The sequence below is a fragment of the Myotis myotis genome, unplaced genomic scaffold (genome assembly GCF_014108235.1).
Source record: "Myotis myotis isolate mMyoMyo1 unplaced genomic scaffold, mMyoMyo1.p scaffold_m19_p_4, whole genome shotgun sequence".
Taxonomy (NCBI): Eukaryota; Metazoa; Chordata; class Mammalia; order Chiroptera; family Vespertilionidae; genus Myotis; species Myotis myotis.
In genome coordinates this window covers 86,369,493-86,384,161 of record NW_023416346.1, presented here as the reverse complement: position 1 = coordinate 86,384,161, position 14,669 = coordinate 86,369,493, and the positions used below count along the sequence as shown (strand labels likewise).

At 45.2% G+C, this 14,669-nt stretch overlaps 1 protein-coding gene across 3 annotated transcripts in view; it reads right to left on the bottom strand.

The window, feature by feature from the left end:
• The window catches only part of OPHN1 (oligophrenin 1), a 604,444-nt gene that overhangs the window by 15,029 nt on the left and 574,746 nt on the right, over window positions 1–14,669 (bottom strand). For 2 of the 3 annotated variants that reach the window (XM_036304626.1, XM_036304627.1), the window contains one exon: window positions 6,659–6,973. The exons of the other annotated variant lie outside the window; for it this stretch is intronic. In XM_036304626.1, the coding sequence (XP_036160519.1) occupies window positions 6,659–6,973 (315 nt within the window). The remainder of the gene's footprint in view (window positions 1–6,658; window positions 6,974–14,669) is intronic. 3 annotated transcript variants of the gene reach the window in all.

Here is a 14,669-nt window from a genome sequence, read left to right as displayed (position 1 = left end):
ACTTCTATTACCAGATGCCTTGTATATCAAATTTAATGAAACATCACAAAAACCATGTCTGCAATGTAGGCATTGTCCCCACTTACAGTTGAGAAAACTGGCTCAAAAAAGTGAAGTTTACCTAAGATTATGTAGTTAGTAATTAGATTCTTATAAAAGCAAAGCAACTGCTGCCATTTTACGGAATACACATTATGTGCCAAGCACATAGATAGTTCATTATTACAGAAATCCTATGGGCACAATTATCTTCATTTTACAGATGAGAAAACTAAGGCTCACAGAGATTATGGCTTGTCCAATGTCCCATACCTAGCATGAGGGAGGATTCAAAATAAAATCTGGGAGACTCTGGAGCATAAGTCGTATCCAAGACTTCACTAAGTTTTTGAGCCTATGGTCTTTCTACCAAACTGCAGTTCCTATTAATTTCTTTTCAACCTTACTCCACAACCTGACTTTTACTATAAATCTGACCTCCCTCTCCAACCCAATTTGTTCTCTCCCTCCTAATTCTCTGTCAAATGACTATAACCAAAAAAATCTTAACATTCATAGATTTCTTAGGCTATCAATCTTCAACCTTAACCAACTTTCTTCTACCTTTCCTTATACCAATCTACACCCAACCTGAGGACACAGAATAAGGGGAGATTGTTTCCTCGTGTAGATTACCCCAGTCTTCTAGAATTATATCTTTCTTTCTATGATACTGCCCATACTTACCTAAAAGCATCTTATCTCTTTTAGCCACTAATTACCCTTTTGGATCAATCTGAAATTAGGCTTCAGAGAAGGCAGAGAATGAAAACCAAACACAGTAGATAATTAAAGCATAATGAGTCCAAACAAGAAAACCTGGATTAATGGCTAGCACAACCCATTACTGCAAGAGCAAGTCTATTACTAATACTTTTAGAGCAGATGCAAATGCCACTCATAAGATTAGTCACTCCAGTGGAGAGCCAATGGCCCTGTGGCTGAATAAGGTTTAACAAGCACTATTTCTCCAAGCCCAAGAGCATGCCATCACAATGCAGTCTTTTCTCTCCCATGAGACAGAGGGGAAGAGCTAAGAAGGCCCCCTAAATCCACATGGTATAGGGTCCCAGTGTGGATATATTCCCAACTTTTATTTCAGAACCTCAGATCGAGTGAAGGGCTTGCCCCATGCTCCTACTGGAATTTTTTCTCACCCCCACTAGGAACATGGATCACACTGGACTGCAACTGACTGCTTACATGCCAGCCTCTCCACGAACCTTTGAAAGGCAGGGACCATGGACTTTCATCTTCATCTGTCCCATTGCATAGCACTATGTCTGAATAAATAAACAAATGCATGCAAGAATATGTCTTGTCCTTCCATTCCCCAAAGGAAAGCCTAAAGTCCCAATGTAGTAGCTACACAAATACCCTTTTCAAAGCCAGGCCTGGTAACAGGTAGTAAGATCAAAGGAAGGGAGGAACTTAGGCCTGTATTATTTTGCTCCCCCCAAATGAATGGTTCTTAGAAAACAGAAAGAGGAAGGTAGCTATAGCCACTTAAGAAATAAGAATGTGGTACTCCAATGGACACAGACACTAGTGGGGTGAGGGCAATGGAGGGTAGGGACACATATATAATACCTTAATCAATAAAGAAAAAAATAATGTGGTATTCAAGAAGTCTGGGTTCAAGTCTTATCTCTACATCTTACAAACTGGGTGGCTGGGAAACTTATTTCACTTCTCTGAGCCTTGGTTTCTCTATCTATGAAAGGGGGGGAGGGAACAAAGCCTACATCATAGTCTATCACATGATTAGATATAACAGAAGTAGAGAAAGTATCCAGTTCCATGTCAGGAATAGAAAAGGACCCTTGGCAAAACTACATCAGCAAACAATATTGATCTTATTGTGAAGTTGACTTGCATGGAACAAAGCAATTTAGCATGCCCCTTGTTTTTGCTATTTTTAATTGCTAAGAAAAAATTTGGAGACTATCAAGTCCATTCAAATATTGGATCAATGCAAGGGGCGAAGGTAAGGGACAGGACAGTGGCATAGTTGGATCACTAAAGCAATGAGGCCTGTGCACTGACTCTCAGGATGATAGGCAAAGCTCTGAACAATACAGGCGAAGTAGAGTGACAACTGCAAGGTAGGTCTGCTGAGATGACAGCTCCCTCCCTCAGACACTGCCATTCAAGCTGTTTGTTGCCTTATAGCTCAGAGTTAGAGAGCTTTTTGCAGCTTTGGTTTAATTGATATCCATACTTATGCCTGGAATCTATCACTGGAGTGGGAGCCAAAATGAGAGGAAGGGAGAAAGTAGAAAGTAGGAGTGAGCAAGGTTCAAAGAGGCAACACCAGAGGTTTGATTAATTTTTGATCAAGGCTAGAACTACTGCCTCAGTTATGCTTTCTGTAACCAAAGCTAGAGGCATGAAACTTTGGAAAAAAGCTGCATCACACTAGCCTTAGGCAGCAAGCAAAGCCAGGCAATTCTGTGGCAGAAATTTAAATCGTCTGTCTAACACTGGACAGTCAGGTCAGTACTTTTATTAACTGAAACAATTAGATCAGAGCAGTGACCACCAGCAGCGTGGGGCAGTACTGTGGAGGAAGAGGAAGAGGGGAATGCCCCTGGGATTTAACTTTGCAGCAGAAGATGGTGGAGGCGGAACTGATAGGGAGGGCTAAGTTACTGTGTGTGCTGAGAGGATAGGATCTGGCTGACCTTAAGGGTTGGCGACAGGCAAGACAAACTTTACTGTGATGAACATAAGCTAAGTTACACAACTCTCTACTAGACTGATGTGAAGGTCAATATATGACTTATAAATTGAAGCAGATGTCTACATAGAAGTCTGGCCTTACTTGGCTGCTTCCCAGAAGAGGCAAATCTTACAGAGGGAAAGGGCAAAGGGAGGGAAATAATAACATACTGTGAATATTGTTATTCATTTTTAACCCTAGTAATAATTCTGTGGAGTGAGCTGTTTTTCTCATTTATAGGCATGGAAACTTAGGTGCAAAGAGGTTAAATAACTTAACTATAATAATACAGATGCTTCAGTGTGTTGAGCTAGAGAATGCAGAGTCAGTTACTTAGGGATAATCTTATTGGATCCCCCACAGAATATCTTTTACTGAATTGTGCCCTGAGACAATGTCATCAACTCATGCTGAGGCTGTTATATGCAACCATCCATGGGCGAAAATGCTTCTTAGAAACATTTTCTATTCTCAAAAGCAGAAGAGTTGTGCTTTACTTGAACAACTGGCTTGTTGTCACCTTAAGAACTTGGAATTATATAACCATCGAGGATTTTTTCCCCCCTTTTTATTTTCTCAAGAAAGTTTGGAGCCAAGTGCTAAAGCAAGTGTATAAGGCTTCACGACAAACATTTTGTGTACTAATTCCATTCTTTCCATCTTCCTACAATTATACCTTTTCACCTTCTTGGCCTTAACTTTTCTTACCTAGACTCTAGAATTTTAGGCTTTGCAGGCCACAGAGTCTCCACTACTCAATACTGCTATTGTAGTGCAAAAACAGCTCTAGGCAATATGTAAATGAAGGAGTATATGTCCTTGGACATGGAAATTTGAATTTCATATAATTTTCATGTGTTATGATATATAATTTTTCTATTGAGTTTTTATAATCACTTGAGGCCATAGTTAGCTAAGCCCTGATACCTATATGTCTTATTCACTTTAACATCTTCAATACCTAGAATGGGGACAAGCACACAGTAAGTACTCAATAAACATTTGTTTATTAAATAAATTATTACTATTTTTAAATGCTTATATTTTTCTATATTGTGAAATGCCTTAATTGTCTTTGGAATAGGGCAGGATGTAAAACATAAGGCACGTTTTTAGAAGGTTATCTAAGTAAAAGAATCAGGGTTTGGATCTAAGCCTGGGTGCTATCAAAGTCCATATTCTTTCCATTATACCATATTGTTTTGATAGATTTATATTCTCCCCAAATTTCCGCTGGATTAGTCCCAAACTCCCTACATGACTCTCCATATGATGTAGCCAATTAAACATGCAGAATCCAGCCACATCATGAATTTGTAATTTTTCTTTATTTATTTTATTATTTTTCATTACCATTTATCCCCCTATACTCTCTTCCACCTCCACCCCCACCACAATCATCACACTATTGTCTATGTCCATGAATTCTTCCTCTTTTCTATTTTGCTCAATCCCTGCACTCCCTAACACACCTTGCCCTCTACCAGAGCTGTCTGCCTTCTCTTTATCTATGAATCTGTCTCTATTTTGCTTGTTAGTTCATTTTGTTATCAAATTCCACATATGAGTGAAATCATATGGCACTTGTCTTTTTTCTGACTGGCTTATTTAACTTAGCATGATACTCTCCAGATCCATCCATGCTGTTGCAAATGGTAAGAGTTCTTACTCTTTTGCAGCTGTGTAGTATTCTATTGTGTAAATGTACCACAGCTTTTTTACCTACTCATTTACTGATGGGCACTTGGGCTGTTTCCAGATCTTAGCTATTGTAAATAATGCTATAATGAACATAGGGGTGCATATATACTTTTGGATTAGTGTTTTAGGTTTCTTCGTATAAATTCCCAGAAGTGCAATTGCTGGGTGTTTTGCAGAAGTTGTGGCTCTTTTGTTCTTATTTCTACAAAACTGGAGAGTAAGAATCTATAATAATCTACACTAATAAAAGACAAAGATGCTAATTGACCATACCTTCACTATGCTCTAAGCCATGCCCACCAGCCAATCAGAGCAACTATATGCAAATTAACCCAACCAAGATGGTGGCTGCCAGCCACGGAGCTGGAGCAAGCAGGAGGCTTGGTTGCCCCAGCGATGGAGGAAGCCAAGCTTCCCGCCTGCTCTGAGCTGGCTGTGGCCTCCGCTCATGGCAACAAAGTTTCAATTATAGAAGACAAATAAATCCCAGATACCTGCTTCCAGCCAGCCTCCACTGGGAGCTTGGGTGGCTGGGGGCTGTGGCCAGCCTGCAAACAGCCATCAGCCCCTCACCCAGGCTGGCCACACCCTCATGGGGTGAGGATACCCACTGGGGATGTTAGCCAGCCTGAAAAATGACCCTAAGCCCCTCGCCCAGACTGGCCAGGCACCCCAGGAGGACCTGCAACCCTGAAGGGGCTGTGGCCAGCCTGCAAATGGCCCTCAGCCCCTCACCCAGGATGGCCAGGCACCCCAGCAGGGACCCCCACCCTGAAGGGGCTGTGGCCAGCCTGCAAACAGCCATCAACCCCTCACCCAGGCTGGCCAGGCACCCCAGCAGGGATCCCCACCCTGAAGGGGCTGTGGCCAGCCTGCAAATAGCCATCAGCCCCTCACCCAGGCTGGCCGGGCACTCCTATATAATAAAAGGGTAATATGCAAATTGAGCCTAACAGCAGAACGACTGGGAATGACTGCTCACTATGACACACACTGACCACCGGGGGCAGACTCTCAATGCAGATGCTGCCCCCTGGTGGTCAGTGCGCTCCTGCAGCGGGAGCTCTGCTCAGCCACAAGCCAGGCTTATGGCTGCCAGTACAGCAGTGGTGGTGGGAGCCCCTCCCGCCTCCTCAGCAGCACTAAGGATGTCCGACTGCAGCTTAGGCCTGCTCCCCGCTGGCAAATGGACATCCCAGGAGGGCTCCCAGGCTGCCAGAGGGATGTCTGACTATGAGCTTAGGCCCAATCCCTAGGGAGCGGGCCTAAGCCAGCAGGTGGTCATCCCCCGAGAGTTCCCAGACTGCGAGAGAGCACAGGCTGGGTCCCTCAAATTTCTATGCACAAATTTCTATGCACCGGGCCTCTAGTAAATGCATAATATGCTAATTGGACTGGACATCCATCCAGACATCCTTCCAGATGACCTTCCGGACAAAGCCAGGACTGTGAGGGAAGCCCGGGTCCCAGGTGCCTGCCGGCAGCCACAGGGAAGCCCGGGTCCTGGTGTCAGAGGGAAGCCCATACCAGCAGCTGGGGGAAAGAAGGCCTACTCTTGCATGATTTTTGTGCATCGGCCTCTAGTAAGAAAATAATAGTTCACAGATTCAAAGCTTCTTATAAAAAGGTAAAGTGATACTTGTGCCTTATTGAAAAAAACAAAGGATTTGGTGCCTACAAGACTTGGTAGGATTTAGAACATAGCTCTGCCAGTTAGTAGCCTTTGGCAAGTCACTTACCACTAGGAACCTCATATTTCCAGTAGAAAAGAAAACAATAATAATACATTCTTCACAGTATGGTTGTGAGGATCAAAAAGAGCATGTCAGTGCCCACTGCAGTGCCACGCACATAGCAGATACCTAATAAATGGCAACAGTAGCAATAATAATAATAATAAATAATATAATTATTTTAAATTACTCCACAAATAAAGAGTTCCTACTATGGGACAGTTAGGCATTGTTCGCACATGGGATATAGAGGTAAATAAAAGAAGTTAAAATTCCCTGCCCTCATGAAGCTTATATTCTAGCAATTATTGTAAATGATTTTTATGTTCTTGTCTACCATTCCAATATTAGTGGTAGTAAAATGGAACCAATTTCTACTTATATACCTCCAATTTCAGAAAGATCTCAAAATGCAAAGTAGTTGGGTTCAGTTTTGGTTCCCATGGGATTCCCAAGCACTTACCCTCCTTGTGATGAACTACGGGCCGAGGAGCTGGTCTCTTTATGTGGGAAGAGGAGGCCTTGGTGGGCCCAGAGCCTGACACAGGTCCATTGGTGGCCTTGCTCCCTCCTCCATCTTGCAGCCTAGACACCAATTTCCCCACGTCCACCTCGGGGCAGGACTCCAATTTGCCATCTGAAGCAAGTTTGCTTGGGGACTTTCTCCCAGGATCAGATTCCCCACTCTTCTGAATAGGCAGGTTGGGGTATTGTGGTGGTTTGGGGATTTCTATACTGTTGATGACAGTACCATTGGGTGTTTGATGTTGGATTTTATCTAGGAAAAGTTGGTGCAAAGAGTAAGATTAGTGATAATCTTCATCACCTTTTCATTTTGTACTTGTATACATGCATACAATTGAAAAATTGTACACATTTTCAAAGGAGCTATTATTATGGATCAAATCAACAATATCCTAAAAAATAAGTCTCTACCTGTACCAATTCACATGGAGTCACAAGTCACATCAGATAAGGAATTCAAGTTCTGAGTATGATTTTCACCACTACAATTCACAATAAAACCACAATCTACCAAGATGCTTTATTCAAAAGGAACTTAAGAGTCATCAATTATATATTCTATTAAATTTTTAAAAGAAACATCAATTACTCCTTAACCAATCTATTGACCTCAAATGTAATTTGTAAAGACCTCTCAAATTTCAAGTTAATAAACTTAACAGAATTTAACTTCTTTCTTCATCTTCATAGAAAATAAAACTCAACTAGCCATTTTATGATCATCTAGCTTTTGTGGTCTATACAATTCCCTGTGACAGTTGAAAAAGTATAGTATTTGGTACATGCTTTTCAGTTGTTCTGAGTCTTACTTACTTAAAGCTTTGAGACTGTAATGAGAACCAGGGATGCTCTCCCTAGAAAAATTAACTTACACAAATACATGCAAAATTTTGAAAATGAATTTTAAGAAGCTAATGTAGTCCTCTAAAATCACCTTCCTTAGTAACAGAGAACCTGTATCAGAGTATAGTGGTTAAGAACAGAGCTTCTGGTCAGTTAAATGAGACCTAAGAGACATGTCAACCAATTGTAATACATGTATCGTATTTGGATCCTGATTTTTTAAAACATTAAATATGAGAAAATGACAGTGTGGAAATTAATTACATAGGTAGTAATTTAAAGAAATTACTGTTTTGTTTTTTCTTTTCTTTTAGGTATGATGATGCCTTGTGATTTTGAGTAAAAGGAATGCTAATCTTTTAGAGAGACATACTGAAACATTTATGTATAAAATGTCATCATGGGGCACTGAGTAGGGGTGTAGATGGAACACAACTGGGTGTGCGGTGGTAAAAGTCAAAGCTGGGTAATAGGTACATGGGGAGTACGTTATACTATTTTTTCATCTTCTGTTTATGATCAAAATGCACCATAAAGAAAATGCTATAGAGGCATCAAACAGACTGTCAAACTTCAGAAGGAAGGCAGGGGAGGGAAGGGAGGTGGTGTAAGAGATCAGCCAAAGGACTTGCATCCATGTATATGAGCATGACCAATGGACACAGACAATAGGGGGTAGGGGCAAATGCTGGGAGGCAGGAGCAGCCTGGGAGAGGTCAATGAGGGAGGGGGGGGCGGGGGGAAGAAGACATATGTAAAACTTTCAACAAATAATTAAAAAAAAATAAATTGGCAGGTACAGAGAATTAAAAAAAAAAGAAAGTGTTAAAAGAAATGCAGGCTTAGAAATTAATAATAATAATAATAAAAGAAATGCAGGCTTTGGCCGTGGCTGGGTGGCTCAGTTGGTTAGAACATTAAAAGGTTGTGAGTTCTATTCCCAGTCAGGGCACATACCTAAGTTGTGAGTTCAATTCCTGGTTGGGGCATGTATAAGAGGCAACTGATTGATCTCTCTCTTTCTCTCTCTCCTTCTCAAAAGCAATAATAATCTACACTAATAAAAGACAAAGATGCTAATTGACCATACCTTCGTTACACCCCAAGCCACGCCCACCAACCAATCAGAGTGACTACATGCAAATTAACCCAACCAAGATGGCAGCTGGCAGCCACAGAGTTGGAGCAAGCAGGAGGCTTGGTTGCCCAGGCGATGGAGGAAGCCAAGCTTCCCGCTGGACCTGAGCCAGCTGCGGCCTCTGCTCATGGCAACAAAGTTTCAATTATAGAAGACAAATAAATCACAGATACCTGCTTCCAGCCAGCCTCCACTGGGACCTTGGGTGGCTGGGGGTTGTGGCCAGCCTGCAAACAGCCATCAGCCCCTCACCCAGACAGACTGGCCAGGCACCCCAGCAGGACCCCCCATCCTGAAGGGGCTGTGGCCAGCCTGCAAACAGCCATCAGCCACTCACCCAGGCTGGCCACACCCTCACGGGTTGAGGGTCCCCACTGGGGGGCTTGGTCAGCCTGCAAACTGCCATAAGCCCCTCACCCAGGTTGGCCAAGCACCCCAACAGGACGCCCCCCACCCTAAAGGGGGTGTGGCCACCCTGAAAATGGTCCTCAGCCCCTCATCTAGGCTGGCCAGGCACCCCAGTGGGGACCCCCACACTGAAGGTGTTATGGCCAGCCTGAAAACAGCCATCAGGCCCTCACCCAGGCTGGCCAGGCACTCCTATATAATAAAAGGGTAATATGCAAATTGACCCTAACAGCAGAACAACTGGGAATGACTGGCCAACTATGACACAAACTGACCACCAGGGGGAAGATGCTCAATGTGCTCCCACATGGGGAGCTCTGCTCAACCACAAGCCAGGTTTATGGCTGCCAGTACAGTGGTGGTGGTGGGAGCCTCTCCCGCCTCCTCCGCAGCGCTAAGGATGTCCAACTGCAGCTTAGGCCTGCTCCCCACTGGCAAGTGGACATCCCCCGAGGGCTCCCGGGCTGCCAGAGGGATGTCTGACTGTGAGCTTAGGCCCAATCCCCCAGGGAGTGGGCTTAAGCCAGCAGGTGGTCATCCCCCGAGGGGTCCCAGACTGCAAGAAGGCACAGGCTGAGGGATCCCCCTGAGTGCACAAATTTTTGTGCACTGGGCCTCTAGTAATAATTAAAACACAACATATCTCAGGTGAGGATTGAAAAAAAAAAAGAAATGCAGGCTCTGGAGATAGGTGCTCAGGACTGATTCTTAGTTCTGCTTCTTACTAACTGTGGGATCTTAGGTAAGTTCATAATATCTCTCAAACTTTCTCCACAGAGAAAAAGGAATAGTAACCGTACCTACCTCTCTAGGTTGTGGTGAGGATTATATTAGATGGTAAATTTATTTCAGTGCCTGGTACATAATATACATGCAATAATTGTTAGTTATTATTTATACTATTATGCTTCAGGTAGGCAGTGAGGCAATAGTTTCCATCTGGGAAGGAAGGGCTAAGTTTTCTGCAAAGACTTTTTCAGCCAGAGAGTTTTGTTCTCCTTGGAACCTGTCACCAATCACTGCCATCACCATAGGGTTCAGGGCCAAGAGGAGTTCATCTATAGTTCCCGTGCTCTGGTCCAGGGTAGATACATGATCCTACTTTTCTTAACCCTCATATAATTGCTATCACACTAGAGCAACCAAATAAAAATAATTAGCAAAGGCTCATAAATATCAGTAGGGACATAAACACAGGACTGCCATGTAACTAGATCATGTGCTTCCAGGACATGCTTTGAAGCAGAGGCCACCTTTAAACATCCAGCACTTAGGAGTAACTGCAAGCACATTTACCCTCTCAAAACAATGACATAAATAGTGACATGAAATCCTTCTCCCATATGCTTTAGGCCCAATATCTCAGTTACTTGTTTCCATCTGAATACTTTCTTCTTCTGGTGGAGAGACCCTAGAAAATTGCATCCCTGTTCTCCTTTAGGGGACACAACAGGGGTAAGCTGTGCCTTACAGGTCATAACAGTATCATCACCATCTCAATACAGTATAAGAGAGTATAGTTTCATTGAGATGTGCACCTACACAGTGTCACTTCCACATAGGAAGGATCTTTTCTTAGCTCACAAAAATAGGAGATGGAATGATAAAAGTGATGGGTACTTTTGCCCTTCTGCCAGGGTAACCATTTCCAAAGTTCTGGGATATGTTGAAAAATAATGACAAAATGGCAATTATAATAATGACAGTAACAACAATGGTAATATTAACAGATGCCATTACTTGAGCACTTTCTCTGTGCCAGTCCCTGTTGTAAAAATTTTACATGGATTATCTCATGTAATCTTCAAAACTAGTATATAAAATAGTAAACTCTTTTTAAAAAATATATTTTTATTGATTTCAGAGAGGAATGGAGAGGGAGAGAGAGATAGAAACATCAACAATGAGAGAGAATCGCTGACCGGCTGCCTCCTGCACACCCCTCACTGGAGATCGAGCCCACAACCAGGGCATGTGCCCTTTACCGGAATTGAACCTGGGACCCTTCAGTCCATAGGCCAACATTCTATCCACTGAGCCAAACCAGCAGGGCTAAAGTAGTAAACTCCTATTAGTCCCTTTTTACAGATGAGGAATCTAAGGCACTAAGAGGCTCACGGTTACAAAACCAGTGTGGCAGAACTAGTTTTCAAAACTTGAAATCTGTTTCTAAGAGTCCACTCTCTTTCTGAAGAGAGACTTCATTGTTCCTTCAGATAATAAGAATTCAGTATCATCCCCCTAACGAGACATCTATTTTCAAATAAAAACACACAGACCAGATTCAGAAACTGCAGAGAATTGGGAGTGAATCCTTATCAGACAGGGAGGCCTCTCTTCTATGTGTGGGCAAGTAGTGGGGAGGAGCTTCGAGAGGCTTCACACTAGCCCAGCAAGATAAATACATCAATTATTGAAATATAAGCAGAATCATGAAAATAAGTGCTATAAGGAGGACAGTGCTAATTCTGTCTGATGGGCTGGAGAACACTTTGAAAAATAGGTAACATTTGAGCTGGCACTTGAAGGATTACAGTAAGTGGAATAAAGGAAAGGGGGATTTCAAAAAGAACTTGGAGGAGTAAAATATCATGGCTTGTCTAAGAAAATATAAAATTAAAATAAAAAGTTCAGTGTGGTTTGATCATAGAAACCTATTTTAGATGAAAAATGTGAGTAGCTGGATATGAGATTATTAAGGTGGGTTGGGGCTATATCATGAATGCCATAATATAGAACATGAATGCCATGCTCAAGAATATGAACTTTATCATTGGAGTGCAGAGGACCATAACTTTTTACAGAGAAATGGCATTATTACATGTATTTTTAGAATATCCCTTTAGATTCATTATGAAAAGTATAACAGATTAGAGAAACCAGAGGAAAAAAGACCAGATAAGGGACTGCTGATTAGAAAGATCTAAACTGGAGTAGTAGTAGCAAAAACAGACAGATTCAATAGATGTTAAGGGGGTGGATGAACAGAGCTTATATATGGGGATGTGAAGGAGCCCATGATGATGGTGGAATGACTCACTAAAGCACTACATATAAGTGTAATAAAAAGTTTGGGTGAAAACAATGAAATTCTACTGGAAAAGAACTGTGGTGAGTATAAGGAGTGGCTCCTTCTTAGAATAGCATTTAGACGGTATAAGAATTACAATAGAGGAGAACCAAGATGGCGGCGTAGGGAGTAGACCTGTGCGTGCTGCCTCCCACAACATCATTGAAACTACCAACTATAAGACAAACAACCACCATTCAGAACCATGGGGAAATTGGCCCAGTGGAAGTTCTACAACTGGAAGGAAAGAAAGAAGCACAGTGAGACTGAGTAGGAGCTACAGAGGCGCCAAAAACAGAGGTACACAGTCGCATGCCAGGCGGGCTGCAACTGGATGCGCAGTTTTTTTTCAATCAGATTGCTCGGGGCGGGTCTCTGAGGCCCTAGACCCTATGGGGAGAGGTGCACAGCCTTGGAGCAGTCGGAAAGCGAGGAAGGCTCTGGCGCGCAGCTGCTCGCTGGCACTGGGGGACGCGAAGTCCCGGTGTCACAAAGAGGTGAGGAGCCGCGGAGACGCCGCCATTGCTATTTGCTCCGCCCTGGCGACTCCCTGAGACCCCGCCCTACTCAATTTACATTCCCATCCAGGCTGTGCCAGAGGCACAAGAGGAAATGCCTGTGCTTTTACAAACTCTCGAATCCACTGAGCTGGTTCGGGTGGGATCATGAGGCACCAGACCCTATGGGGAGAGGTGGCACGGCCTTGCAGCCGTCAGAAAGTGAGGGAGGCTCTGTCGTGAAGCTGCTCCCCAGCACTGGAGGACGCGAAGTCCCAGAGCCCCAGAGAGGAGAGGAGCCACGGAGACGGCATTGCTATTTGCTCCACCCTGGCAACTCCCTGAGACCCAGCCCTAATCAATTTACATCCCCATCCAAGCTGCGCCAGGGGCACAAAAAGACCCACCTGCGCTTTTTCAGCCTAACACAACAAATTGCAGACTTCAACTCCTCGCACCCATGGGAGACACACTCAAGAAGCAGACCCAGGAGAACCAAGATGGCAGCGTTAAGTACAGACCTGTGCGTGCTGCCTCCCACAACAACATCGAAACTACCAACTATAGGACAAACAGCTATCATACGGATCCATGGTAAAGCTGGCCCAGTGGAAGCTCTACAACTGGAAGGAAAGAAAGAAGGGCATTGAGATTGAGTAGGATGTGCAGAGACACCAAGTACAGAGCCCAACCCAACAAACTGCAGATATCAACTTCTTGCATAGAAAGAAGAGCATTGAGACTGAGTAGGATGTGCAGAGGCACCAAGTACAGAGCCCAACCCAGCAGGCTGCAGATTTCAGCTCCTTGCATCTGGGAGGGACGCACTCAGGGTGCGAAGTTGGGTTCGGGGCAGGCTGGGGCCGGGCCCGGCTGGGTCGGTGATGTGGAACCGCTGTACCAGCAGGTGCACAAGCATGCCCACCGGTTCCAGTCTCACATAGGATGCTGGGGGACGGCAGACAGGCAGCCTGTGCACTTGGTGGAGGGCAAAGTCCAAGCAGGTGTGCTGGATGTTCAGCCACCAGGAACACCTGGAGATTTTGTCTGGTGGGGATCCTCTCAGAGGGGACAGAGTGCCAAACTTTGTGTTTCCCCGGTGAGGCTGGGACGGCCCCGGTGAGGTCGAGACTGCCCCGGTGAGGTCGGGATGGCCCGGTGAGGTTGAAATGGCCCCGGTGAGGTCAGACGGCCCCGGTGAGGTTGAAATGGCCCCGGTGAGGTTGGGACGGCCCCAGTGAGGTTGAAACAGCCCAGGTGAGGTTGAGACGGCACCGGTGAGGTCGGAATGGCCCCGGTGAGGTCGAGACGGCCCCGGTGAGGTTGGGACAGCACCAGGGAGGTCAGAACGGCCCCCGTGAGGTTGAAACGGCCCCAGTGAGGCCGGCACGGTCCCAGTGAGGTCGGGTGCCCCTGGAAAGGTTGAGACGGCCCCAGTGAGGTCAAGACTGCCCCGGTGAGGTCGGGATGGCCCCGGTGAGGTCAGGACGGCCCCGGTGAGGTCAAGACGGCACCAGTGAGGTCAAGACGGTACCAGTGAGGTCGGGACAGCCCTGGTGAGGTTGAAACGGCCCCGGTGAGGTTGAAATGGCCCCGGTGAGATCGGGACGGCCCCGGTGAGGTTGAAACGGCCCCGGTGAGGTCGAGACAGCCCCGGTGAGGTTGAAACAGCCCCGGTGAAGCCGAAAGGGCCCTGGTGAGGTCAAGACGGCCCCGGTGAGGTCAGAGCGGCCCTGGTGAGGTCGGGACGACTCTGGTGAGGTCAAGACAGCCCCAGTGAGGCCGAAACGGCCCTGGTGAGGTCAGCACGGCCCTGGTGAGGTTGAAATGGCCCCGGTGAGGTTGAAACAGCCCCAGTGAGGTTGAGACAGCCCCGGTGAGGGTGAAACGGCCCCGGTGAGGCTGGGACAGCCCCAGTGAGGCCGAAACAGCCCCGGTGAAGTCGGAATGGCCCCAAGGAGGTTGAGACAGCCCGGTGAGGTTGAGACAGCCC